Source organism: Brachyistius frenatus, unplaced genomic scaffold, assembly GCF_029030835.1.
Source record: "Brachyistius frenatus isolate BFR_SWC_R1_liver_20210118 unplaced genomic scaffold, ASM2903083v1 Contig_217, whole genome shotgun sequence".
Taxonomy (NCBI): domain Eukaryota; kingdom Metazoa; phylum Chordata; class Actinopteri; family Embiotocidae; genus Brachyistius; species Brachyistius frenatus.
Genome location: NW_027210816.1, coordinates 451,204 through 478,874, shown reverse-complemented (window position 1 = coordinate 478,874; position 27,671 = coordinate 451,204). Strand labels below are relative to the sequence as shown.

General features: G+C 46.3%; 1 protein-coding gene across 1 annotated transcript; it reads right to left on the bottom strand.

Moving 5' to 3' along the window:
- Nucleotides 1–267: 267 nt before the first annotated feature.
- On the bottom strand, nucleotides 268–27,314 carry eif2ak3 (eukaryotic translation initiation factor 2-alpha kinase 3). Its single transcript, XM_069719548.1, has 18 exons — nucleotides 26,799–27,314; nucleotides 16,625–16,754; nucleotides 10,249–10,443; nucleotides 9,998–10,128; nucleotides 9,042–9,309; nucleotides 8,772–8,937; nucleotides 8,515–8,640; nucleotides 8,128–8,250; nucleotides 7,808–8,037; nucleotides 6,749–6,861; nucleotides 5,249–5,371; nucleotides 4,584–4,733; nucleotides 3,476–4,031; nucleotides 3,169–3,342; nucleotides 2,620–2,793; nucleotides 2,406–2,507; nucleotides 1,781–1,843; nucleotides 268–457 (listed from the first exon to the last, which is right to left on the bottom strand). The coding sequence occupies exons 1-18, from the start codon at nucleotides 27,104–27,106 to the stop codon at nucleotides 275–277; spliced, it is 3,315 nt and encodes a 1,104-aa protein (XP_069575649.1). The 5' UTR covers nucleotides 27,107–27,314; the 3' UTR covers nucleotides 268–274.
- Nucleotides 27,315–27,671: the final 357 nt, after the last annotated feature.

Genomic DNA, 27,671 nt, shown 5'->3' with positions numbered 1-27,671 from the left:
ATCTGTAACGGCATGTGTGTGTTTACCAGAGACAGTGACTGTGCAGGGCTTCGTGTCTCTAAAGAGGCCCGAGACGGACTCCTACACATCTTTAGAGCGATTCTATCTGAGGCAGAGCGTGACGGCAGGTGGGTGGGGGGCCGAGGTGTTTCTTTTCGGCGGCAGGACCGGCAGGAGGGGTTGGTGGAGTGGCGAGGTGACGTGGGAATCGGTGGGGGCGGGGGCGGGGTCACATATTGCGTCTTGGGATTTAAAAAAAAAAAAAAATTTAAAATCAGGTAGTCGATGTCTGGCGTGAGGGGCGGCCCATGGAGGAGGCGCTGTAGGTGCGGGAGCGCTGCCTCACGGCCATTCGGCAGGGCAGCTCCAGCTCCTGGAAGAGGGGGATCCCCGTGATGTCAGCCGCCTCGGGACGCTCGTTGGGGCTCAGTGACAGCATGCTGCGGACCATGCTCAGCTGCAAAGCAAAAGGAAAACTGCGTTACGACGCGATGACGCTGCCGCCAACAAGGATTTGCTTTCATTTACACAAACGACTCGTAGAATGAAATAGGATCCAACAGGTAGTCGGTTTTCTAAAGGAGCTCCATGAAGGTTTGAACAGTACGCAGCGTTTACCACACATAGACCCACTCGGGCAGGCCGCCCTGGTATGTCGACGGGCGCCCCAAGTTTATTTTGGCCAACGATTTCTGCATTTTTTTTTAAAAATAAAATTTTTAATTTATTTTTGTAATCTATAAGAGAGAAGGGCCCGATCGACGTAGAGACGATGTCTGGATCTGCTCTGCAGCGAAGGTTGAGCTCCGCCGTGAGTGACACACCGAGATCAGAGGACACAAACACAGCAGAGACTCGCACACCGAGCTGGAAAGTAATGAGTGCGCATAAATTAGGTAAATAAGGTAAATGCGATATTTTGAGCTGGATCGCAGCGGTGGGGCGGAGCTATAAGATGATAGACGGAGGGAACGTGAAGATAAGTGATGTAATTCAATGTGGACAAACAGAAAGTTAGGACAAGAACAGTAAAGCACATTGTTTTGTTTTCTGTGACAGATGTGAGTAGTAGTGTGAGCTTCATCGATTGAAAACATAAAAAAAAAAAAAAGTACACAAAATATTTGAATATAAATTGTTGTGATACAAAATGTGTGTTGATTATCAATTTGATAGTGGGAGGAGAGGGTGAGGTTATGTCCAGTGTTGGAGAATTGCAGATTATGCTGCGGGATTACGTTAATCTCATTACAAAGGAAAAGGTAAACAAGGTAAAAGCACAAACGGCCTACCGAACCGTCGGCTGATGCCTGGTGTGATACTAAAAACATTGGCAAGTGAGTAATGTAGATAATTGGCATGTGGATAATTTGGATTATGGAGACAAACTGTATTTATAAATTAACACCGTTTCAAATAATGATCATTTTGTTGTTTACATTTCAAGATAGGGGGAAAATAATGGTATTCTTCTTTATTTTTTTAACTTTATAGTCTGTTTATTTGGAAGCAAAACAATCCAAACAGAACCCTCTAATTGGATTAGATCAGCAGGCCGGACTCAGCCAGTGGATTATTATGTTGATGCAGACAGGTCAGTTACATCAGTGACTGACTTTATTATGAGAGCAAACACTCACAGCTATGTATGTATCTCACTTTGTTCCTATCCCACCTCGAGGTCTCAACATAAACAACACAAAGATGTGCCTTCATTTATTTTATGGCCAACATGCAGTTTGCGCCGGCAGCCACTAGGTGGCAGCAGGCGGCCACTCACCTCCTGAACGTTGTTTTTGGAGAAAACCTCTGGGAAGCACAGTGCTCTCACTTCTGTCAGCGTCTGGGAGGGAGGTAAACACCTGTGAGTAGAGCTAATGGCTCATCAGTTCCTTTGTTACTAAGACAAAGACCTGCTGGCTGATCGCTGCTGAGGAAGCATCTCCGTGTGTCTGCGTAGGAGCACTCAGCGGGAAAACTACCACTTAAACTGACGCTAACAACGTGCTACACAGAGGAGATGAAGTGAATAAAAGAAGAGACAGAAAGACTAGAAAATCTCTCTCTTCTTCATCGTCAACAAGAATCCAGCACGGATTCTGACTGAAATCAGATCATATCAGTTTTAGTTTCAACAATCTTTAAAATTCTGATCTGGTGATCAGTTTTGGAAATAATCTGAATCCCATCTCACTTTTTTAAAGTTCAGATTGGGTAAAACTTACATATCAAACAACAAAAATAAGATGTATAATAAACAGGAAAATAAAGTCATGCACTCTCAAAGCCATGACGGTTTAGAAAGGGAAGTTACAGAATAATTTATTGCTACATTAAAACCCTTTTGGGTATTAAATTAAGTCCAATTAAGACACAATTAGGAGCAGACGTGTTCGGTGACTCACCCTCACTCTCTCCATCTGCGTCCTAAACGGATACAGCAGCTCAAACAGGATCAGACCCAGAGAGTAAATGTCCACTTTATGAGAGTACGAGTTTCCGGAGAGCTGCGAGGAAAAAAAAAAAAAAAAAAAAATGAAAGGACATTATTAGCTTTACTAAACCACAGAGGAGGTTTTGATTTTTAAGTCAAACGTCTCATATCGGGAGTTTCCTCACCTGCTCCGGGCTCATGTAGAGCTTGGTGCCGACCTGGCCCGTGTGACGGGTGAGGAGCGGGGCGGGCGTCAGGGAGCTGGGCTCCTCCTCGTCCTCCTCCTGGTCCATCGCCGTCACCAGGCCGAAGTCTCCCACTTTCACCACGTCGTCCATCGTGAAGAAGATGTTGGAGGGCTGGAGGGACGGCGGTCGCAGGTTATGTTACACAGTCCATCACAAACTTTAATGACCAAACCAAAAAAGGGGCAACTTTGTACTTTGTTGCAAGCAAAAGCTTCAGAGTTTAATGTTTTTTTTAAGGTAGGTTTAGTTTGTTTGTTGTATCATTTAACATAAACCTGGAATAAGATTTCAACTGAGAAGGCAGGATTATTTTTTTCCATGAAAGTCTTGACTGGTGCAGTTTTTAAGCGAGTTTTTTTTCCTCCCTTACTGAAGTTGCAATCAAAACACTAGCTTTGCATTCGCTCTCTCGGTACGAGATGCATTTAAATGATTAAGATTACTGCTCCACACGTGCACTTTTGCCCTTTCCGTGTGTGTGTTCACCTTGAGGTCCCTGTGCATGAGCCCCTTGCTGTGCAGGAAGTCGACGGCCTCTGCGATCTGCAGGAAGATGTCCAGACACTGGTTGTGCTCCCTCTGCTCAGGCAGGCAGCGCTGAGCCATCCAGTCCTTCAGGTTCTCCTTCCGGCAGAGCTGCATCTGGATGTACAGGTACACCTGGAGACGGGAGGACAGGAGGACATCTGATGGTGGATGTCTGAGATGTTTTTAATAAAGCTCTGGAGCTGTTTTCTTATCTCAAATGGCAGGAAAAAAAAAATGCAGCTTCTTAAAATGGTTCATTTCTAACCTTTGGGGGAGGCTGGACTCTCTGGGTTGGAGGAGTTGTGGGGAGAGCCAGGGTGAGTGAGGTCGGACGAGGAGGAAAGGAAGAGGAGGGCGGGACGACTTCCTGCGGTCTGGTGCGTGAGGAAGACGAGCTGTTCTTCTCCGTCAGCGTCCTGGGACTCGGCGCGCTCGAGCCCGAGTCTGTGACGGCGTCGGCGTCTCGGTCGCAGCCCGAGTCCTCGAACACGATGTCGAAGGACGAGGAGGTGCAGTCGCTGGGGCCTCGTGGGGGGCAGAGCTCGAAGGAGTTGGGGGTGTCCGAGGCGTCGGGGTCGGCCTGGCTGTCCCTCTCCGACATCAGGCTGTCGTGGCCGAGCGGCGGGTGGAAGGACAGGTCTCCGTCGTCGACGCCGAAGCCCGCGGCACTGCCGGCGCTGCTGGAGAGAAGGTCGCACGCAGCGGAGGCTCCCAGGGCGTCTCCTGCGGGCCCGGAGACGGGGGACACTGAGCAGGACACCGGCACTTTGACCGACAGCGCCTCCATGTGGTCGAGGAAGCTCATCGGCCAGTCGGTGGCACTGAAAGAGAAGAAGAAAAGAGTGTTTTTGCTGCCAGCAGTGATACAAAAAAAAATTAACATTGATGCAGTATTATAAATAATAAAAATGTGCTACAACCATGAACAAAACTAAGTGTAAAATTAAAACTATAAATAGTAAACAAAAGGGCAAGTTGTGTCTATTTCAGAGTGTATACACAGCTGATATTGTTTATTGTGTGCTTTAGACAGAGTGCAGCAACATTTGCTGTGTATTAACTGAATGGGAGCATAATTCGTATTCAAATCTCATCTCCCGAAGCCATTTAAAGAAAAACTAATACAGACAGCAGACATTTAATTAAACATGTAACTACTTGTGCATAATATTTTTCATCCCAGGACACTTTAACACGTCTGTGAGTGAAATGAGCCACGTGATGTAAAAATCGGTGGCCTGCTCCTCGTCAGGAACGTCATTACTTTCCTCGGAGCTGAATGTCTTTGCCCGGGTGGACGTAACCGGCCAGCAGACCTCAAGGCGGACGCAGCGGTTTCGACCTGCTGAGCTACACAGGACAACGGGGTTTACCTGGTGTCTTTCAGCCACCTCTGGTCCATCTCCTCCTGCCAGCCCTCCGGAGGGCTCTCCTGCCAGGCGTTGAAGTAGCGGATAATCCCCGGATGCTCCAGCTTTGCCAGGGCCTTCACCTCTCGCATCACCTTCTCACGGGCCAGCTCCCTGAACGACAGAAAAAACAGAGCATTAAAAGGTCTAATTCACACTTGGATAAACCACTTTCAATTTACAGCAGTCGGTTCGCTGACATTTTGAAGATAGAAATAGAAGGTTCTAATCAAAATTTGCTGTTTTTCTGTGGTTTGTACTGCAGAAAGAATATTGGTCCCTGACTATATCTACATTAAAAAAAAATTATTATTATTTTTTTTAAAAGCTGGTAATTCGAGAAATATACCAGGCATGAAAATAACAAATACAGTAGATTGTTAAGCACATCACTCAACAACAGAGCTAAAAGGAGAATTCCTGCAGAGCTGAACACTAGATTATCATGCTTGTCAGTAGAAATAAAACTTGCACAGTCAATATTTGTTCCAAACTGTCAGTTATGCCTCTACGTGGCTGTCTGCGTTGTTACATAACTCAGTTTAACGGCTCTAAAGAAGAGATAAAGGAGCAGCTAATAGCCTCCAGGCAGCGAGGAAGTGTGCGGGCCGGCCGGCGAGCGGCTCTACCTGTTGGGCAGACGGATTCTTTTGATGGCGTAGTTGCAGTCGTCCACTTTGTTGCGGGCTTCAAACACGACGCCGAATCCCCCGCGGCCAAGGCACTGCACCGGCTCGAAGTCTGTCAGGTACCTGAGGAGGAGAGACGCTTCGGTTATCGCAGCGCAAAGAGGAAGCGCTCGGCTACAAGTGGCAGGAAAGGAAGGAGCTGCGTGGGACAGATCCCTGACAATTCAACTGTGCTAAAGGACGTTTAGTTAGTCAACCAGCCAAATCCATGTCGAGGTATCAGGCTTCCAAGGAATTCGCATTATTACCGTGTATCAGAAATATTTTCTTAACGCACTCTAAAAAAATGTTCATTGAGTTATTTATGGCAGGCAAACTTCAAGTTAACCTGGCCACTTTTTAAATCAGAATAAACATTTGCTGCAGCAGTGTTTAAATGGTGAGCATAGCTCTGCTGCAAGCTGTAATAAAATCAGACAACAGCTGTTCGCGGCATTACACAGCACCTGTTTTACATATTGGAGAGCTGAAACTGTCATTACGAAGTTCTCCTTTATTCTAAACTGACAAAAATCGTTATGTTTGCTGCGGAGTGATATGCAGCTCCGTTTACTATCTCCTCCACGCTGTCAAAACATCCCTGCTCAGTCTCCTCGGGGGGGATTGAAGGCTGTCTTATTAGGAAGAAGTGTGTGGGCACATGTGACTCAGGCTGTGGTTCCTGATCTCTGGCTTCCTCCTAATGATCCTGACTCACGTCTGCCTCAGCTGCTTGCAACAGCCGTCAGTTTTTATTTAAGGAAAGTTCCTCGGCGAAAGTCATTTGCATGCATCGCGGCAGCAGCTTGAAAAGGAAAAAGGGACGGGGTGGGGTGTTTGCCATTTTAGGGGTGGATCAAAAGAGGAGAATGTGCATGTGGTGCCACTAAAAGAAGAAGAAGAAAAAAAAAAAGCTGCAGTTTAATCCAATTTTTTTGCCCGTGCCCGGGAGGGTGGAGACGCATTACTCAGCTCAGGGATGTACGCGTGCAAACACCATCGATCAGACTGCGGGAGGTCAGTGGCAGCTCATAAATTACAGCTGCTGATCATATTTAGAGTGTCCAAAAAAGCAAAAACACTTCAGACAATGTCCTGACAGTGATGTAAAGTGACACCCCGACCCCGTGGCAGATGCTGCGGTGCAGGGTGGGGTCTGCGGGACCAAGGTCATTTTCATTTGATGGGCAAACAGCTGAGTTACCCAATCATGCACAACTACCACTCATATCTCCCATCTCTGCCTGGTCCTATCAAGGCAGGCTGGAAGAGCACTGGTCACCATGGTAACAATGCTGAATCTGTAGCTACACCTTGACAGAGTGAGACTCGCGACTGACTCTCAAGTGTGAGGATAATAATTCCCAACACGGCGGTGGTGTTATGTGAAGTTCTCCTGAGTCAGTTACACAAATGATTTACATGGGACTTATTCTGCTAAGCAGTGTGTTAATAACGTACCTGGACACGTATTGATTGGAACGGGTCTCCATGGCAACCGGCTCTTTGGATTCCACAACTTCAAGGTCAAACTTGCTGTCCGTCTGGCACTGCGTCTCCGACTCTTTCCGTTGCTTTGAGGGACAGAAGGAGGACAGAAAAGACACGGTGAGGAAAAATATTGATGAACTCAAAGCTTAACTTCTGCGGCATTCTGGGTATTTGTTTTTTTTAAGAAACACCTAAACATGGTCTCACAGCCACGGAAAACAGGAGGGAAATTTATTGAACTTCTGACACTATAAAGTAAATTAAAAAAAACAACGTCTCACATGGGGCAGGGTATCGTTCAGACATTTTTAATACTGTAACGGAAACCAGTTCCTAAACAATACAAATTTTATAAAACCTATTTCAACAAAAGGAAAACTGCATTACACATTACAAAATAAATATTTTCTCTTCGTGCAGTTTAGAGGAGGAGAGTGTAACCCTGGATAATATTTGTAACTACAGTTACCAGATGAAACCCTAAACTCCTCACATGCAAGTTATCGTAAAGGCTACAATTTAACCAGGTGTCCTTAACGCCTCCCGTGGCCTAAAATTCATTTGAAAAAAAAAAAAAAGAAGAAACGAGGCATTTTAAACTACGATTCCCAAAGTTAAAACCGAGTGAGGCAACGTGCCTACGTAAGGGCTACGGATCTCTACGAATGGTAAATCCCATATTAGCTCACCGCGATGAAATTTGATCCCTCATTAATGTAGCAAAAGTGATGCGATTTAAAAACGCACAAATATTAGTTTGGATGATTAAAATTTAAGTGACACGTTTTCAATCAATATTAGCTGATGCGGAAAGTTGGAAATTTGACAAAATCGCATCAAAGCTTCAGCTATTCTAGATCCCCCATTTAGAATTATAATGAATGAGACCGTACAGGTATGTTTTGATGTTTTGGTCATACTTCATGCTAGTTTCTCGAGTTGGTTTCAGTGCCACGCATGCCGAGCTTAACCGCCAGCTGTCCCTGTCGGTACGGTGCTCTCTCGCTGCAGCTGTGTCTCTGGTCTTACCCTCACGTAGGCCACGGGGGCGGGAGGGTGGAAGAACTTGCGGACGATGTAGGTGGTGGCGGCGATGCAGAAGATGATGGTGCCGAGGATCTCCTTCCACCACGGCAGCAGCAGCACGGGGTCCTTCCTCCGGCCGCTGTCAGCCCGCGCCCCGTTTCCTTGGATCACGCTCACGGCGCTGTCGCGTTTCCCCCGGTAACGCTTGCTGTACGGGAAGTAGTAGCCGTTGTCTACGGCGAGGGGAAGGACAGAGGTCACTCGGTTAGGTTTATATTCATTTTTGTTTATCAGTGCCTCAGAGTGCACGTTCAGGCTCTTACCGTACGGATACTGAAGGACGGACAGGGCTCCGTTGCTGTACTCCTCGTGGGAGAACCTGTCGTTATTCAGACACTTGTCGAATTCATCCGAGCCGACCAGAGCTGGGGTCCGAGACGGAGAATCTGCGTCAAGGACAAGATGAGTGACTTCTTTTATCTCATTAACCAGACTGATTGATGTGGACGCACAATCTCTGGGTAGTCTTGAAACAAAGGGCTTTTTGCTTTGGGGCGGAGGGAACACGGTGATCAACGGTGACTTCAAATAACTCTTTGAACACCGTTGACCTTTGTGTTTAAAACTACAACACTCCGCTCTGGCTGCGCACACCATCACAAACTCAGTTCCCTGAAGGAGCCTGATGGAAAAGTAAAGTGTTCCCTTACGTATCAGAGGCTTCCATTTGACGATGGGGAGTGGAATGATGTCCTTCTCCGATCCGATGGCTTTGGAGGGGAACTTTTCCGTGATCCTCACTGACGACTGGAGGTAGAGCTGCCCCTGGAACATCCCTGCAAGACCGGGAACAGAGAGGTTTTATCCAGGCGCTACAATCACGGGCACCTCATACACAACCGTAGAAGAAGAGCGACAGAAATGGTCATAAATTGCAAATAATACACGGTGAACACGTTTAACTCACCGAGGTAAACGCTGGACTCTGCAGCTCCGCGAGCCTTCTCCGGACCTTCCTCCTTGTCCTCTTCGTCGGTTTCGGACTGGTCGCTGTAGATGGTGTCATCAAACAGGCTGATCGCAGTGACCTTACCGTCACCCACGAGCCACGCCGAGGCGATGGGTGTGCAGAACTATACAACACAGGTGTTACAGAGTGAAGTGATGCTTTACTGATCGGCACAGCGAGTCATAAACCACTGAACGACTGATCAGCTGCAGTTTCATAGTCTCTCACCTGACGTTCCCAGACCAGCCGCCCATCGGGCTCGGTGCTGAAGGCCATGACCTTCCAGTTGGGTACAGACACTTTGATGACGAGGTCCAAATGCTGGTTTTGGTTGCGTTGATTCTCCGTCTGCTCCCTCTGTTTTGGTTTGTCGGCGATGATCCGCTGGCTCTCCTTCCAGGTGTCACCGTTCATCACTTCTCCCTCCAGGAAGTTAAGTCCAGACTGCAACTCGGGGATGAGTTTCAGCTCAAAGTTTCCAACACTGAAATTCCACCTGGTATCAAGAGAGTGATAACACACGATTGAAAAACAAAACAAAACAGGATGCTCATAAAAAGTAGAGAGAGATTATCATTTTTTTCAGAGAGATAACTGGTACAAAACAGAAAATCGACCTCATAAACTTATAAGGCAAAACATTACGAAACCCCCAGCTGGAATGCTGTCGCTCTTTGGCGTGCCACTAAAATAGGTCCAAGTCGCCAAAGTAGGGACTCTGCAAGACCTCTGAAGTTGCCCTCAACCTTGACGTTAATAGCAAGTTGCAGAGAAGTGGGTCATGGTCTGCCCTTCCACCGACTGTTGGTAGGTACTCACCACTGCTGTCTGCCAGCAACCAACAACCCTTGGCGTTTTGGAGAAGCTTTGACCGAGTCGTCCCTCCACAAAAAGTCTGAACACCTGCTCACTGTTCCTGCGTTTAACACGCCGACTACGAGAACCGACTGCTCACTTACTGTCTAATATATTCCATTCATGATGAGCATAATCAATGTTATTCACTTCATCTGTCAGAGGTCATAATGTTTTGCCTCATCGATCTATAATAAATATAAATAATCAGTCTGGTCTGAGTGATAAAGCAAACGGGTAAAAAAAACAAAAACAAACAGCTGACAGAAAGTCAAATCGCTGTGATCTTTCCTGAAAGTCATGACTCGGCTTGATAGAATTAAACTCACTTCTCCAATCCCGATCGAGGCCTGATGGCCCTCACGGTCTTCTGACTCCTCTGCAGCAGGAGCACATCTTCCGCCTCCACCTCATCCTCCCCCCAGCGACTGCAGCCCCCCGCGGAGCAGATGTACCGGAGCTGAGGCGAACAACAGGGGGGGGGGGGAATTACAAACAGGGTCATTCCACCGTCGTGGTCAGAATAGGTTAATGTGTGTTAAGTGCTATCGATGTTGTGCTTCAGAATGCGTTCGCAGACCTTGCCGCTGAAGGCCCCCAGGCCGTACGTGGTGAGGGACTTCCCCCCGACCAGGACCGTGTCCTCTCCGATGCGGTAGGACGAATCCAGGAGGGACTCCACGCTGAAAGGCACTGCCTCCATACTCTCCCTGTCCCGGTTCCACTGGAACAAGGCACCGTCCAGTGAAGGTATCACCATCTTATTGCCAAACACCTGCAGGAAAAAAAAACAAATCAGGTTTGTGGTTTGTTGCGGTTTCATTTATTATGAATTTTATTATTTCCCGCTTGACGCTTTGAAAAGTCGTTCAACAATCACTGAAACACAAAAACAGTTTCCAACACAGACGAAACCGTCCAACCCACATCCGCCCCCACACAGCAGCAGCTGCAGCCCCCGCATACTTGGACTCAATCCACAGATTTGGGACCATTACACAACGAAGAGCCTGAGTAATTAACCTGGATCTTTAGAAAAGTGTGCGACTCTGGATCGTGTGTGTGTGTGTGTGTGTGTGTGTGTGTGTGTGTGTGTGTGTGTGTGTGTGTGTGTGTGTGTGTGTGTGTGTGTGTGTGTGTGTGTGTGTGTGTGTGTGTGTGTGTGTGTGTGTGTGATAATAGGTGCTCACTGTAGGGGGGCAGAAAGGATGACATCATCGCAAAAAGACGACCTTAATCCTGATTTAACCTCCGCAGCTTTAGCTCATCGGTGGGAGGGAGGGGAGAGGGGGGGGGTGAATTGCTTTCCTCAAGCACTTCATCAAACATCACGATACAAAGACAAAAACAACTTTCTTTGGACGTCCAACTTGTGACTCACTTCTTTCGACAAACTGCTAAGTGACATAACGGCAGTTTTTGGACCAATTAGGGATCTCTTGTCTTTGTGATGCTAATCAGGTGCTGCTCGGGTCCAACCTGTGACACGTCAATAGCCTCGCTCTGAAAAGTCAAGTCTAATAGCTTTGTGGTGGATTAAAAAAAACAAAAAAAACGCCAGGAGGTGTGTGGCAGAATGATTTACTAGAGAGCAGAAACAGGACCAGCAGTGATGTCATCTTTTTTTAGAGGGAGGGGGTTTTGGTTTGGAGACAGGGTGAGGATGTATTTAGAAAGTGAAAGGAGGAGGGGTTATAACAACCTGACCATCACATCACACCGTGTCGGGTCGGCCGTGGGGGGTGCAAAGAGGTTTGCAACGGGGCGGGGGGGGGGGATTCTCAGAGCCGTGGATGAGTCATCCTGCCGCTGATGCCTTAATCCCCGTCTGAGATCCGGCCCCGCGTAACAACATCAGTTAGTCGTCTGTCCGCTGACACTTCCCGTTTCACTGCTTTCTACACCGATCAATTATGTTGTCCTGCAGAACTCGAGCTCAGCAAGCAGTAAAACTATAAAGAAAATTAAAAGTCACGTAAAAGTTACCTCCATTTTCGAAGTCAAATTTTTTCACTGCCTTTTCCTTGTAAATAAATAACATCATAATCAATCCTGGCAGGAAAACAACACCAATACCATCTAAACTAAATCACATTAGATGATGCGTTCAATAATTTGACAGCTGTTATTTACAACATAAACGCATCCAGACGATGTTGCTGTACTCCAGAAAGTGTTAGCTCGGCAACAGATTTAATACATTTTTGCCCTGCAGGCCAAAATATTCAAAACTTCTTTCCTAAGTTTTTATCTCATCTTCAACATTCCCGTCACATCAGCTGTGAAAATACAGCATGGACGTCTGGTGAATTATTAACCACATTTCTCCGTTGTAACGGGCCTTTAAAATCATTATACATCCGAGCTCAGCATCGTTTCAGTCGGTCCCCGAAGGTTATGCGGCAGGTGGGATGATTCACTTTGACATATTTTGACAGCTCGAAAAACACAAAGCTGTCCATTTTTACGGGAGTCGTCAAGACGAGATGACGCCGAGAGAGGACTTCCCGAGGAATGTAGAGCTGAAGGACTTTGTTAAGAGTTTAGAAACATCAAATATTTTTCATCATTTGTTATTAAATTGGAAAAAAAAAAAAATTCCGTGTCGTTACTTCTACACTTTTATCCTTATACGTTAAAATATTTCACTTTTCTGCCCGGTGTAGTTGCACGTGTGATGTAGACATTAAGGTTTTTGGCAGAACATGATCAAAGATGCGTTGCTATAACTCATTACTGACTAGATCCTGAGATGATATGCCTGTTGGTTAAATTTGCCAATTAAAATATTTTGAGTACCAATGCTGTGAAGTCCCACTCACTATTACTAAAAAATGTATTTAGGTAAAATGGAAATCGGCTAATTGGAATAAGGATATTCAAAAGATTTTAGCAACAGAAAAAGGAAAATATACTTATAAGATATGGAAGCCTTTACTTGATTATATGAACCCCCTCCTTCAAAGCCAATTAAAAGGTATCCTTTGAAGTAGATGAGTCGTAAGTTATCAATAGTCCCCCCCCGCCCCCTCAATCCATTCTTTGTCTGGCCTCTTTGTATAAAATAGTCTGTTTACTCCACTTTTTGTTTTCTAAAAGTATCTCATTATCTTTCATATTGTTTGTGACATCTTAAAAACAAAAGAGAAAACATTTTCTTTTTTTTTTCTTTTTTTAGAACAAAGGCTTAGTTTTTAACGCTCAATATTCAAATGAGCAGATGACTTAAAAAAAACGATATCCTAAATGATTAAAAAACTGACTTCTCAGCACAAACGTTTTCCTCCTCTTTGTGTCTGCGTTTTGCGATGAACTTTAGGGGCCTATTAATTTTTAAAGAGTTACAGCTCAGACTCATTCAAGTTTTACCCCGTTCTTTTTTTTCTGAATGTGTGGAAGGCATTATTTTTCTAGGAATACGAGCTACTATCACTGCGAGACTAGAGCCATTCAATACTTTGGGATATTGATCTGTCGGGGAGCATCCAGTTAGTAAACTCATAGGTTTATTCTTTTGCAGTGTGTGGCTTTAATGCACACTGCATGCGGTTCATTCTTACGTTTACATGTTTATTATGGTTGTTTTATAGCCCACTTATTATGGAATAATGAGCTTGATGATTATTTGATGTCAGTAATAATGCCATCATTCTCCGCCCTTGGGATATGGGAGGGGGGGGGTAGATTCAGAGGGTGTGTGTGTGTGGGGGTCGGGGGGTCGGGCTGTTTTGGAGGAGTGTGCGAGCATGTGTGTTGCTGCTGACGCTCGAGCGGTCCTGTCAAACAGTGTCACCTTTCACCCGCCGCTAATGTGCCGCTGTTGGCTCACAAAGGCTGCGGCTGCGGCTGCTGCTGCTGCTGCACGTCCAAGTGGCAGACAGAGTGGGAGACGGACAGTTTGAACAGAACCGAACAAAACAACAACAAAAACAAAACAAAATCAAAGCAGCTGCAAAAAAAAAAAAATGTCACGAAAATATCGCCCATCTGGCCGTTTTCATCTCCTTCTCTGTGCTGGAAGAATTATTGTTTGTCCCATTACCGCCCCGTGAGGCCATCAGGCATTTATCACTGTGCAGCAATCAATCAAAGTCTCCCATTCATTCATTCACACTGCATGCCAGCAGAGGTACGCCAGTGTGTGTGTGTGTGTGTGTGTGTGTGTGTGTGTGTGTGTGTGTGTGTGTGTGTGTGTGTGTGTGTGTGTGTGTGTCGGAGTGAGCGTGTGTGGATTGTCTATTATGTGATGACATCATCTCTGGTCTGAGGCATTACCTCACCTCCTCCTCCTAATCACACGACCTCCACCCCCCTCGACTTCTTCATCCCTTTAGCCCCGCCCCCTCAGCATGAGTCACTCCACATTGGTACCCCCCCCCCACACACACACACACACACAGCCCCCCCTCTAACACCCGGGAGCAACTCCTTGATTTTTTTGAAGTGGTGGCTTCTTTTTTTGCAGACAATGCTGTTTGTGGCTCTGTTGTCCCTCATTTCACGAGAGAAAAAAAAAAAAGGAAAGACACACACACTCCGAGAGGATGCAGCAGGTGACTGGCTGCTTCCGTCCTAGCATGTTAAGGCCAGCCAATAGCATGGCAGCAGACCCCCCCCCCCTCTCTGATCACCGAGCAGACTGGTGTCTCAGCGACCTGGCAAGCACCAATGAAACTATTGGCGGTGACACACACACACACACACACACACACACACACACACACACACACACAATAGCAGACAGGCATTCCAGGTTACCGACGGCAGACGGGGCAAGTCTGGATTTCAACTTACATAAAGTACAAAAAAAACACATACAAGACACACACACACACAACACACACACAAACAAACACACACACAAACAACCCTCCAGATCATAACAAGTGACGTCACAGCGAGTCACCAGGTTCATAGCTGACAGGCATCTTGTTCCGCTCCGTCAGCCAAATGAAAGGCAACAGGTGAAGGCGCGCGCGTGCACATGCACACGCACACGCACGCACGCACACGCACACACACAGCATCCTCTGTCACAGCACGAGCACACACCGGAGGATGACAGGAGGATGTTACACGTGTCTGTGGGTCTGTGAATTTCATGACATTTGCTGAACAACATGTTACCGAGTTCTGCCTTTTTTTTTTTTTTATTTTATTTTATTTACTCACGCTGGTTACATTGAAGAAAAAAAAGGCAACAAAATAAACTAAAACAGGATGTAAATATGCGGACAAAACACTGTATCAGTTTCCCAAGAACTATAAAAAAAAAAAAAAAAAAAAAAAAAAAAAATTGGCTTGAGTTTTGAAAATGATTTATAGGCAGGTTGAAGCCCACGGAGAATTATGTGCCTTCAGCTGAAGGTATGAAAAGTATAGGTCCCAAATAACAAGTGTAATTCCATATAGTGAGATGCAACTTATTATTCAAGGTCATATCAGCGCAGCAGCTATACGGCTTCACGCAGTCTCTGCCGTATAAACCATAAGCGCTCCGAGGAACCTTTGGGGGGGAGTTCTCCACATTATAACCTCCGAGGACCGTAGAAAATGAATTCAGAAAGCAGCAGTTCCTCACCACATGCCACCAAGAAGAAGTCTACCGGTTCCATTTGAAACCCAACGCCACCTCACAGCAGCTGATTCCAGTAACGAGTTCCCTCCCTCTAATTGTAGGTTTGCTAATCAACGAGCTCAGCGGCTGAAATGTTTAGTAGGGAGGAAGGCGTGAAGACTTTTTCAGCCTGAGTGAAACACGCTTGAGAACCACTTCACCCTCCACAACGAAAGGGCTCTTAAAATATCTGAATAAAATTCTTAAGAAACTGCTTATTCTGCACATTTTATCCTCCTCTGAGCTAAGTGCTCATTGGTTTTAATTTCATTTGTATTCCCCTCTGGCGACCTGCCAGCTGTTTTTATATTTGTGCTGCCCACCACCGATGGATTGCAATCAATTTATTAATATGGTGATAATACAAACAAGCTGCGACGGGCCTTTTTTGACTACCTGTCAAAACTAGTTCAACCTGCCTGAACTGCTTCTAGGTTGCTCTTTTATGATCACACCAACCCGCTAATGAAAACCAAGGTGTGTCCGAGAGTTGTTCACCGTCCAACGTGCCTTCCCAACACCAGCTCCCTAACATTACCCTGATCCCAGCAGCCACCCAGACCCTTGTTAGTATCGGAGGCTGTTTTCCCCGAGGCGAAGCTCTCGCACGGAACATGTCCACATCAAAGTGAATCACGAGCCCGGCTCTGGTGCGCATTTCGGAGAGCAGCGCTCTGGTCTCGCTCTGGGCTACGCTTCACTTTCAGCATGTCGGTGTGGGCGGTTTTAAGCCTCTGTGTGCATGTGCTGGCGAGGGTCTTGCTGCGCTCGTATGTGTAAACCAACACAGCCAACAAAGAGGCTAATCCTCCAGGCGAAAAAAAAAACACACAAAAAAACCCAGCTACTCTTAGATTCATGTGGGGGTGTACGCTACGTCTGCTGTGTACCACGTGAAGTAAATGTAAGCAACAGCCGCCCTCGGTTGACTGTTCAAAGTGCACCGAGTTCAATTGCTGGTCTTACGGTCTGCAGATAGAGAAGGAGCCTGGCGGGACGGCGTTTGTTTTGAGGACAAAGACGGAGACGGGGCTGCATCCTTAACCTGCGACTGACATGTCAACACCGTGGAAATGGACTTTTTTCGTCTACCAGTAGACATTAATCATCCGAACAACAGTTCTTTAACCTCTTTAAGTGTCTGTAGTTGACTGCTATGTTCCTCCAACACAGCTGGTCTTCATTTGAATAAAACTAAAAGGGGATATTTTACAGTCTTGTCTACTATTTGAATAATGTTTTGCATTACCATGTTTTCTGATGCGTGTCGTTGTTGTTACTCCCCCCCCCCCATTTAAACGAACAACGAACGTGAAGGAAACTCGGGGTGTTGACGTACCTCGGGTTTGCTGAGGCTGGAGGACACCAGGCACCCTGAGCCGACGTCGAGGTCCCACTGCTTCCTGCCCTGGTTGTGAGGATCCAGAGCTGAGATCCGCCCGTCCAGGGTACTGATGATCACAAGAGACCTGCGGATAAGAACACCAAGACGTCAATATACTCTGCAAATGAGGTTTCGACGACGCTTATGACAGCTTCGGGCCGCGCTCTTTCACCCCTGTGCACCCGGGTTTTGCCTTGGATTTGTCACTCGTATGTCTCCGAAAACTGTTTTTTTTTATATTTAAAACAAATTTAAAAAAAAACAAAAACGTTAAAGCCAATGTTTTGTTAATGCTGCTTTCCTTGTGGGGGATTTAAGTCTAACGCCGGTGCGGATGACGTCTTTCTTCTGCGGTCCGCGCTTGTTTACCAGTCAGGGTGACCTTCAGCGGCAGCTCGCAGCACACCTGTGCCGTGACAAACCCCATCTCGTCAGCTACTTTTGGGTGGCATGTTGATTAAAGAGGATTATTAAAATTTAAAAAAAACACACACACACACCCCCAGACAGCCCACACAGCTTCACAGCTTCACTGCAACCGTGTGTGAGACTGTTAATTCTCAGCTGATAGTTAACTCCGTTTCAAAAACGCACTTCATACCGCAACCGGCAGAGAAAAAGGCAAACCGGGTGAAAACGTCAAGTACAGCTTCAACGCTGGATGAGACGGATCATAAACTCCGCAGAGAGAAGTGGAGGTGAGAGAACTTTCTAACAGCACATCGCACTAGTTTTCCCACTTGTTCAGGATTTTTAAACCGGTTTTAACAGAGACTCTAAAAAACTGAAACTACCAGGGAATGAAGGTATGGGAAGATGTATAATGAGATGTGACGTGGTTACGCTTTTCTCAGGCTTAAACCTTGTTAATATAACTTCCATGACATTTTTATAAAGAAATATTTCTATTTAAAACCAAAACAAAATGTTTTGTGTCAACAAAGACTGTCCAGTGATTCATTCAGTCCCGTTTCAGATTAGTCTTGGCCGTCAACACTGGCAGATCATTTGTGTTTTTAAACACTGGCTCGACAGCTCAAAGAAGTAACAAATCAGGGCTGTTAAGGGAAAAGAGAAAAAACACCTTTCAGAGACATGTACACAAATGATCTTAATGCCAAACACTCATATTTTAAAATAAAGTGTATTTATTTCCCACACGTTTCACTGAGCAGCTCTGTTGGCAGACACAGTGAGCAGCTAAAACTGAGGCTGGGAGGAAATAAGATGCGCGAGGTGGAAGTGTTTCCCTGATATGATGTATGGGCTAAAAGATTTCCAGCAGCAAGAGCGCTTTACCCTGGAGAAAAGGTTGTTTTTTTTAAAAAAGTACTGTGGTGAGAGATTTATTTAAGGTGCTATCCCCCCCCCACCCCCCCTCCCTCCCTACAATTACTTCAGTAGCTCTATCATAAAGCTTCCTTGGTCAAGCAAATGAGTTTCATTCTCCTTTATGTGCCCACACAGCAATATTGGTTAACAGTTCTCCCTTTTTCTCCTAGTAACAGTGTGACTTAAACGAATTGAGACATCCAGCCCCACCCTTCGCCCAACTCTTATAGGGGTCTCTGCCGCATTGCCTGTCAATCATGTCCGCAGCTCTGCCAGCGGCCACATCCCCACTATTGATTTGTATCTGTCTCGAGGAGATGCTGTCAGCGGGGCTTTTAGCTTTACTTAACCAGCGAGGGTGTGTGCCGAGTACACAGACATGTCTCTGAGCACCCAAACGGCTGCACATCCACACAGCTGGGACCCGGGCAGCTTCACTCTGTTGGCCACCGGGGGCTCATGGGGGCTCACGGGGGTTTTAACTGCCTCCCTAAAGAGCAACTAGACAGAAGTTGCCGATGGAAACGGTATGGCACTTGTTCACTTTCTTATCTCCGGCTGACAAAAATCAGGAATTAAAAGTAATTTTCAAGCTGTCATAACCAACGGTTTTCATTTCCATGCTCTGTGGCAGCTTTTACCTACGTTGCCGCATCACCCAAACTATCCATCATTTACACTGAGCAGATAAATAGCTATTGACTGGCTATAACACCTTATTGATTTCAACTATTGACCAGTGTTTAGTCATGAGGTGGAAGCGGCATGTTCAAGGATGTATAAGCTTCAGGACAAGTGAGAAATAGATCGTGTCTGAGCGTGCAAATCAATTTTAGGAAGGTTTCGCTCGTGTTTCACCGACACACTCACAGGGAATTACTTCTGCTGCTGCTGTTGTTGTTTCAGCTCAACCGGAGCTGGAAGTTTACATAAAAATGCAAATAGGATCACTTAACAGTAATGGGCCATGTGTCTTTCAGCCCCATCAAAGACAAGATTATCTCCCCGAGTCTGCTCTCAACCTCGTCACCAGCCACTGAAGTGTGGAGTACCAAGAAAAACATTGTTTTCTCCCTCCCAGCCACCAATAAAAACACAGGAGCTGAATACCGCTCTCACCCTCTCAATTGGCTGCGAGACCCTGCCAAAAAAATTAGGCTGATTGGTTGTTGCTAAGCAGTCGGCTCTCTGAGAGGGTGGAAGCTTTGGGCCGCCTTCGCTCTGCCAGCCCCGCCTCCCCCCTCCCCTCCCCTCCCACTCCCACTCCCCTCCCCTGGAGTCATGCTGTGAATGTAGAAGTGAGGAAGAAGTCACTGAGAGCATCGAGTTCAACTTCAGAGATGGAGAGAGGGTTAGCAAGAGATAGAGGAATTTCACTCTGAGAGGCAGATCAAAGGCTTTTTGTGGACTCTTTGTACTCCAGATAAAGGATGAGAGGGTGTGTGTGTGTGTGTGTGTGTGTGTGTGTGTGTGTGTGTGTGTGTGTGTGTGTGTGTGTGTGTGGAGGGAGGGGGGGGCACTTAACTCTACAACTTTGGGTATCATGATGGTAATGGTGAAAAACGAGTAGTGAAGGAGGAGAATCTACAAAAATAGTATTGAAGCCAAAACATTTTTTTATTATTATTATTTTTTAAAAGCAACAGAAACCAAAACAAACAGCGCTACTGTATCATTTACAACTCAGGGCAATTTACTTTCCACGTCTGAGCCCCGAGACACCGCAGCTCAGCTCGTCACCAAAGGGACAACATGTAGCCTGTGGGGCTGCTGCCGACTGTGACAGATGCAGGCAGCGGAGAGACACCGAAGACATTTAAATGGAGAGTATAAAAATATATATATATATATATATATATATATATATAAAAAACAAAATAAAAAAAGGAAGGAAGGACAGAGAGCACCGAGGCTGCCAGCAGACTGAGGGGTTGTTAGCGTCCTCGCCTGTAATGCTGTCAAAGCGTCATAATAGTGCGGAGTGCTTCTTCAATCACAAAGCGTATGGTGGAGCAGGGAGCCAATTAGCCTCGCTCTCACCAGGCTGTGCTCCTCGGAGACACTCTCGGCCTCAGTCTGCACACACTGGCAGCAACAAAAAAAAAAAACTACAAAAAAAAAACGAGCTGCTGGTAAACACTCTCCATTGAAAGAAAGAACCAGGATGTTTACACAGGCCGAGTCTCCAAGGAGCGGGAGCCACGGAGGCCGACCAATCCGAACGAGCCTGCCGCATTCCTGCGAGCCAGTGGAAGCACTGTTTTCCTCCTCGCTCAGCCAATGGAGGGGCAGCGCTGCAGACTGTGCTCCAATGGCGGGGCAGGACGGCCTGTAACCATGCAACAGCAAGCAGCCTGGGTGGACGCTCGGAGTGTGGAGTTCTGCTGCCGCGCAGCTGCCACTCAGCCTATCGTGCAGCCGGAGAAGAGGCAGAACAGAACAAAAATACGAGAGCGTGGGGAGCACGTGGGGAGAAAGTTATGGATGCAGCTCTGAGGCGGCCACACCCAGCACTGCCAGCTGCACCAGCCATGGGGGAGGGACGGGGGGGTCAAGTGCATTCCTGTAAACTGTGCACAGGAAGGAGCCGAAGTGAGGAAGGTTGGAAACATGACATCTAAACATGCAACCGGAGCTCTGTGTTTTTCTACGGCAATCATGAACATGGACATTTGATCTAATCAGAGGCGTTATTGCACAAGTAAAACAAGGTCACAAAGGCGGCTGACATGTCATTATGAATGCGCCACTACGCCTTAAAAAGTCATTACAATCACAGATGACACGACACCAATTCATAAAAACACAGCTTCATTTTAATGTGAGGGTTTAATATGACTGTCCTCTGAACGTGTTCGATAAAGGAGGCGATCGTTTTTATGTCTTGGTCGCAGCTCTTAAAGCTTTATGTGCACTTGAGTGGCAGTTGAGTCGTGTTGCGAGCAGTTTGCGTGTCGACTTTGCATCCTTCAGGGTCAGTGCAGCAGACCACCGCAGCACAGAGCAGAGGGTGTGGTTCACAGAAAATTACAAAAAAAAAAAAAAAACTTCCAGCAGTAGCATGAAAACACACCACTTTTAAGTGTTGCCACCAGCCTCTCTCTCTCTCTCTCTCTCCTCCCCAACCATCTCTCACACGTGGTGAAATCCAAACTCTATGGCGCCACGCTCCCGCTGGCTGATTGGCCGGGATGCAGCTCCGATCCGAGGATTTGATTCGTTGTTGCTAAGCAGTGAGGAGCCATCGGGAGTGAAAACAAGACAGCGTGGTCCTACTAACTAAGAGCTAACTCCGTGTTTTCATTCTCTCTCTCTCCCTCTCTCCCTCTCTCCCTCCCTCCCTCTCTCCCTCTCTCTCTCTCTCAGAGTAACGCACCTTTTTGCCTCTGCCCCACCCATACCGCAGTGCTGCAAGACGGGGTCCAGCCGACTTACCAAAATAGCCACTGACCTAATAAATTCACTCCTCCTGATAATCATATTCAAAAACCTGGATTGTTTCGCATCCACATATATGAAGAACTGCATGTGATTTTGATCTCTACACGCAATGCTTGTCGATCCTGTCTGATCTCTTCTGTGACCCAGACAGTGTTTATCAAGTTGCAAGAAAGTCGGGAAGTCGCTCCCGAAAGCACTCGGGGTCATCACCGAGGCAAGTCCTCATCCATTTTTTAAGAATCTTCTGCACACTAAGAAACTATTCAAACATGAAGACAAAACGCAATGAAATAAATACTTGAAGATGACCACAAAAAAAAAAAAACAAAAAAAGATGAATAATAAAGCACCGGACAGGAATAAAAACATGGTTACATAATTAAAAGATAAGGAGGATAAAATAGGGTTAAAAGAGGTTATTTAAGCTTGTTTTTTTTAAGTGACACCGAGTTCAGTAAGTGGAGTTTTAATTTCAGACCTTTCAAACTCGGTACACACACACACACACACACACACACACACACACACACACACACACACAGAACGGAGTGTAAAATGCTGAATTCTAACTTCCCATTGGGACGTCAATCATCTTCATCACAACTTGTTATTTTGGGGACAGTGTGTCTATTATTAAAACACACAACATCTCCCTGGTTACAGAGAGCAGACCACAGAAACAATGCGAGAGGGAAAAAAAATAACAAGGAAATCAGCCCCCCTCCCTCAAATAAAATCTTCACTCCATCCTTTACCTACCTATAGCCAGACCCATGCGGCCAACTCAAATTCTGAGCACTAGCCCATCTCTCCGACACAATTGGCCGACAAGTCACCCGGCTTGGCCGATTGGCTGTTGCTAAGCAGTAGGCTGGTGGGAGCCAGCCTGCGAGTGCGTCGGCCCAGAAGAGCTGTTGCAGCTACAGGGCCCTGAGGGGGGTGTGGTGGGTACGTGGAGAGGGTGGGGAGGAGGGGAAGGGGGGTAGCAGGTTCAAACAAAGCTGCTGTCCTCTCTCCTCTCACCTACAAGTGCTCCCTGAGGTCCTCAAGACCCCGATGGAGCACTCGCTGGAGGAGGCGTCAAACCTGGCAGCGCAGTCGTATGTAGGATACACACACACACACACACACACACACACACACACACACACACACACACACACACACACACACACACACACACACACACACACACACACACACACACGAGAGAATTCTAACATACACACATCTATACATGCCCCGAGATGTAAACACAGAGTCTCCAGCGCAGAGTTTTCTAACATAAAGACGACAGCGTTAAAGGTGAGGTGACAGCTGTCAGCCGACACAACAGCAGCTCCCGTCACAAAGTGAAGGCCAGATCAAAGCAAACATCTAGAATATTTATAGATTACAGGATATAGGGATGGGGGGTGGTGGTGTGTGTGTGTGTGTGTGTGTGGGTGACTGCAAATGACAGAAAGTTAAAAATGTTGACATCTGAGCGTTCAAGCTGCTCGCGTGAAATGTTTTCAGGAGTCTGTGTGTTTGAAGTGAAACACTCCCAAATTTAATTTGGAAGAAAACACACCAAAAAAAAACACACAAAAAAAAGCCTTCAGTGTAGGTCCGTTTCTCTTTCAAAACACAAAGAGAGCCGAGGTTGGGACGAGTTATGACACCGTCAACAAAGCACTGAAGTTACCGGGATCCTTCCAAAGTGGAAAAAAGTGGTTTGACTTTCTTGGAATGTTCAATATTGTCTCAGGGTGGCACTTATTATCTCAGGAACAGGTCTGTTTCACTTGGAAAGGCAGCAAATGGCGGTAAACCCTGACAGGTCAGTGGAGAAATGTTTTCTCAAGTCTGACCTAAATAATGCGAGACGTAAACATGATTAGTCTTCGTTGGATTTCCTGTTTTCAGTCCAAGTTCACTGTCATGACTTCTCAGAATCTCTCATGTATATATATAAAAACTCCCTTCACCATTGAGTCATCTTTCTTTTGCTGTAAATGGGATTTCTGACACTCAAGAGTTTTTGTGTGTGTGTGTTTGTTTAAATTGGCCTATTTGAAGAGAAACTTGCCTAAAATCAGGTTTTGTTTTCTTGTGACATTTTCGAAAAGTTCAGCGACGACTGCGCTGGCAGATGGATGGAAACGGAGCATGTAGCTCGGTATACACTCCAGGGACGACATTAAAAAGCGATGTGTATGTGTGAAGGTGAGGAGGTGCAACGGGGGAGGAAAGCATGTGTAAGATATGAGAGAGAGAGAGAGAGAGAGACTATATCGAAGAGACAAAGAAAAGACATGCAGCGGGGAGACGGGGTGACGGTGGAGGTCACGCTGTGGGTAAAAAATAAAACCTTAAACAAGTTCATTCCTGTCCAATTTCTGTGTCGTCTTTTACGTCTTTGTTGTTTTACACGCAGACTTTATGATGAATAATTCACCTCGTTATTCTTCCGCATCTGTCTTACAAGCTACTTTGTTTATTCTTTCATCGTGTTGATTAATACATAACAGTATAAGTGTGACTGTTTGTTGTTGTGACGGTATGCAAATTCATACCTTATATGGAAACCCTCCTCAAAACAACAACAAAACAAAAAAAATCGTGTGATTATTTAGGTCAAGATAAAAAAAACAAAATTAAAAAAAAAAACAATCGATGTAAATAATGTATCCTATAGGGTGATATAAGGTAACTCAAAGCCAGCAAGGGGTTGTTGACAGACTCTAAATGCAGGTGAGGGATCATCGAGAGAGAGAGAGAGAGAGAGAGAGAGAGAGAGAGAGAGAGAGAGAGAGAGAGAGAGAGAGAGAGAGAAAGCAGGTGATGGAGACTGTGACACCGTGAGACAGGAAGGGAAACATAAAGCTGGATAGCAACAGACGGGAGGCAGAAGAAAAAGCGAGCGGTGGCAGGGTGTGACCGGCACCGGGATGAACGCTCAGGAGTTTTCCTGCAGCGGCTGAGGTGACTGGCAGGGGAATAGCCTGCTTCTTCTATCTGAGCGAAACTGCTGCGGTAACGACATTCGATTTCCTCCTGATGCTGCGCTGCCCAGATGACTTTATCCCCAGCGAGCGAAGTCCTTCACCGCGCGTCGCCGCCCTCGCACCCGAGTTGCGCTTCATCTCTGAGAAGTCGGCGGCGCGCCGGGTCTCAGCAGCGAGCCACAGTGTGCACAGAGATTTCTTCTTTAAAAGTGAGCCTCAAGATTAAAAAGGTTGACAGAAAAAAAGGGGGAAACAAGCTGAACTTTCACCACCAGACAGACACAGCAGCAGCATGTTAGTCTTATTAAGGTCAGAAACGGCGCCAGAGATCTTCAAAAGCGTTGACACTAATAAGGTTTTTAAAAGCTCATAACTCCAATCCGAACCCCTCTTGAAACAAGACGTATGTTTAGAATAATACACAGAGAATAATTTAGTGAAGGACCTCTATAGGCTCCGACCAAGGAAAAGGCACTGAAATAAATATGATTCAAGAATCTATATATCCCACTCAAAAGTGTCTCGTAATGGTCCTGTGAAAAACACCATGAAGAGCACACTGCGCCAAACATCTAAGGTGGGCGTCAAACCTACTGTTTACCAAGGAAGACTAAATCAATGCCCTGCCCACTGCGCCTCAGAACTGCATCTCAGTTTGGGAGTCAGCAGCAGGACGAACCGGATTTGATAAAAGGTGTTGTTGGTGTGAAGCAGTAAACTTTTAACTCGCGCAATTCTGAGGGTTTTGTCAGCAGAGGGAAACGTGCCTTTGTGCGCTTCTAATGTTCAGAGCTGCGCTTTCGATTTCTGACGATGTTTTCTATTAATTTCTAATATATGCTTTCAGGCTGGTTGGAGACAAATTCACCCCCCCCCCCCCCTCCTCCAACTCCACCAATCACACTTCTGTTTTGTCAGATAACAGCTTTCATCTCTACTTTGTCACAGCTTTAAACCACCATTTACGACTTCCTCTACAAAAAAAAAAAAAATTAATTAATTCCCCCAATTAACTTCTGTTAATTACATAAACAGACTCCCTACTTTTATTTTCTTCAGCTTTGCTCGGCTAACAAGCAGACAGGAGGCGATAAACTGACGATCACTGACAGGAGGCGATAAGCTGTGGATCCTAAAGGAGATGTTATCTGTCGTCAAGTGATTAGGAGGGTTCCTTCACTGGGTTTCGTGATAATGAATGGAAAAGGGTTACGTTGAAAGAACAGCGCAAGACGACTGAACGAGGAGAGGAAAAGTGACAACAACGCCCGGAGACAAAGCAGCTCATTTTACGCTTCTATTAAAAAAAAAAAAAAAAAAAAAAAAAGCAGCGTCTTGTTTATGGAAGCACAAAAAAAAAAAAAAAACTCATTTTAAACCGCTTTCTGATCTGTGACGTCAGCTACTGCCAATGACCGCGGAGGGCACGCGCTCAAGCAAAAACAACAACCTTTACCTGGATTTCCACTGAATTACTGCACATACAAAAGATCGATGCACCTTCCGACAAAAACCTGAAAAACCTCTTCCAAGCCTCACGGTCGGAAACGACCTTCGACAGCCTGCCGATGTCGCGGAGGGGAAACTCTTCTTCGTGCCTTTCGAAACTTTCTGCGCTCAAACGCGTTTTGCCGCGACATGCCTAACACCGCGGAGAGCACACTCGCGCGGTCAGCTTCCGCTTTTATCACCTCACTAAAGCCGGCGTGAAATCAATAAAAGAGCCGCTTCTTTTTTTGTTTCTTCTTTTTTTTTTCTTCTTTTAACCGCGCACAGATCCCCACTTTTGTTTGTCCACGTCTACTTTTCCGCGCTGTTTCCATCCCAACTTTGCGAAGGTTATCTGCGCCCATTATCGGACACGAAGCCGAACTCGTTCATCAACGCTGATTTTTTTTTTTTTTTTTTTTTCCTTCCCCCGTTTCGGTCTCTTTGACAGTCTGCCGGCACCACTTAAGATCCCCTCCGGGACTGTTTCTCAAGAATATGGGGAGGTTATCTGGGAAAATAAATTAAAATAAAAAAAAATACGCGGCGAAATCGCCCGTTTCCGAGCCGCGGGGGCGGCACGGGCAAACCGCATCAACGGCAACTTTTGAGCGCAGCGCTGAGTGGGGCGGAGTGATACTCGGATGCACCTCAAACGCGAGACGGTTGGCTCGCGAGCAAATCACACAGTAAAAAGCGAACTTTTTGGCAGCGTAATTAAAATAAATAAAAAAATTTAAAAATGCCTTGTGGCTTTCGCGTTTCTAATGAGAGCACTGCTCCTTTAGGAGGCGGTCCACATTTTTAGCAGGTGTCAAACTCACTGTGTCCGAGAATGGGTGTCTGGCTTCTTTTTTTTCTTTTTTAACTGTGATTACCTTGTCGGTCGGACGCTTCCGTTACTTTCTCCGTACGACTCGTCGGCCTCCGCCGCCGACCCATTCTCGTCGTCCTCCACGGTAACGTCTGCTCCGATGACCTGGGTTCCTACGTTCTTCAAGCCGTGCTCCATGACTCTTGCACCATGTTCCGCCGAGGTCGAACCTGAGCCCCGGGCGGCGGACTGCGGCTCCCTCCCGACGGCGGAGCCCTGAGCTTGCGAGGTCCCGAATCCGGTGAGCGCTTTCAGCAACAACAGGAGCACCAGGGAAATGCTCACGTTTCCAAAGTGAAGCCCCCTTTCCATTTGTAAAACTGGCACATTAGTGAAATATAAGATTTACATGCCACTGGCCTTGTAAATCTTAACATAAAAAGAAACTTGTAAAGTACAAAAATACTGTAACAACACAGGAAATCCAGTTGTGTCCTGCAAAACGCCCTTTCGACTCTGTTCTTTAAGTAAACATAAACAGCCACTGGGAAACCATGTTATTCCCTTTATACTAGCCTCAGACTTGCCTTGGTAACGCTAAATCCCGCCTTGTTTCTACTCTGGGATTGGGCAATAAAATCCCTTCACTCGTTAAAATTTCATGTCGCTCTCGCTCATTGGGCCCCTTTGCTGTCAATCAGGTACACTCGCATACTAAGCACAACACGATTGCGCAAAATGTGTGTCACTCAAAGAGGTGGGCTCAAAACGTGTCGGCCTCCCAAACACTGGACGCCATTGGCTAAACGGCGGTCCGTCACAACAACGCATGCGCACTGGCAGCTGCCACACAACAGAAGCAAAAAGTGACGCAAAGAAAGGTGCCCGATGGTGATTCCTGTAGAGGCTCTGTGATTGGTGGAATGTGTCGTCGTCC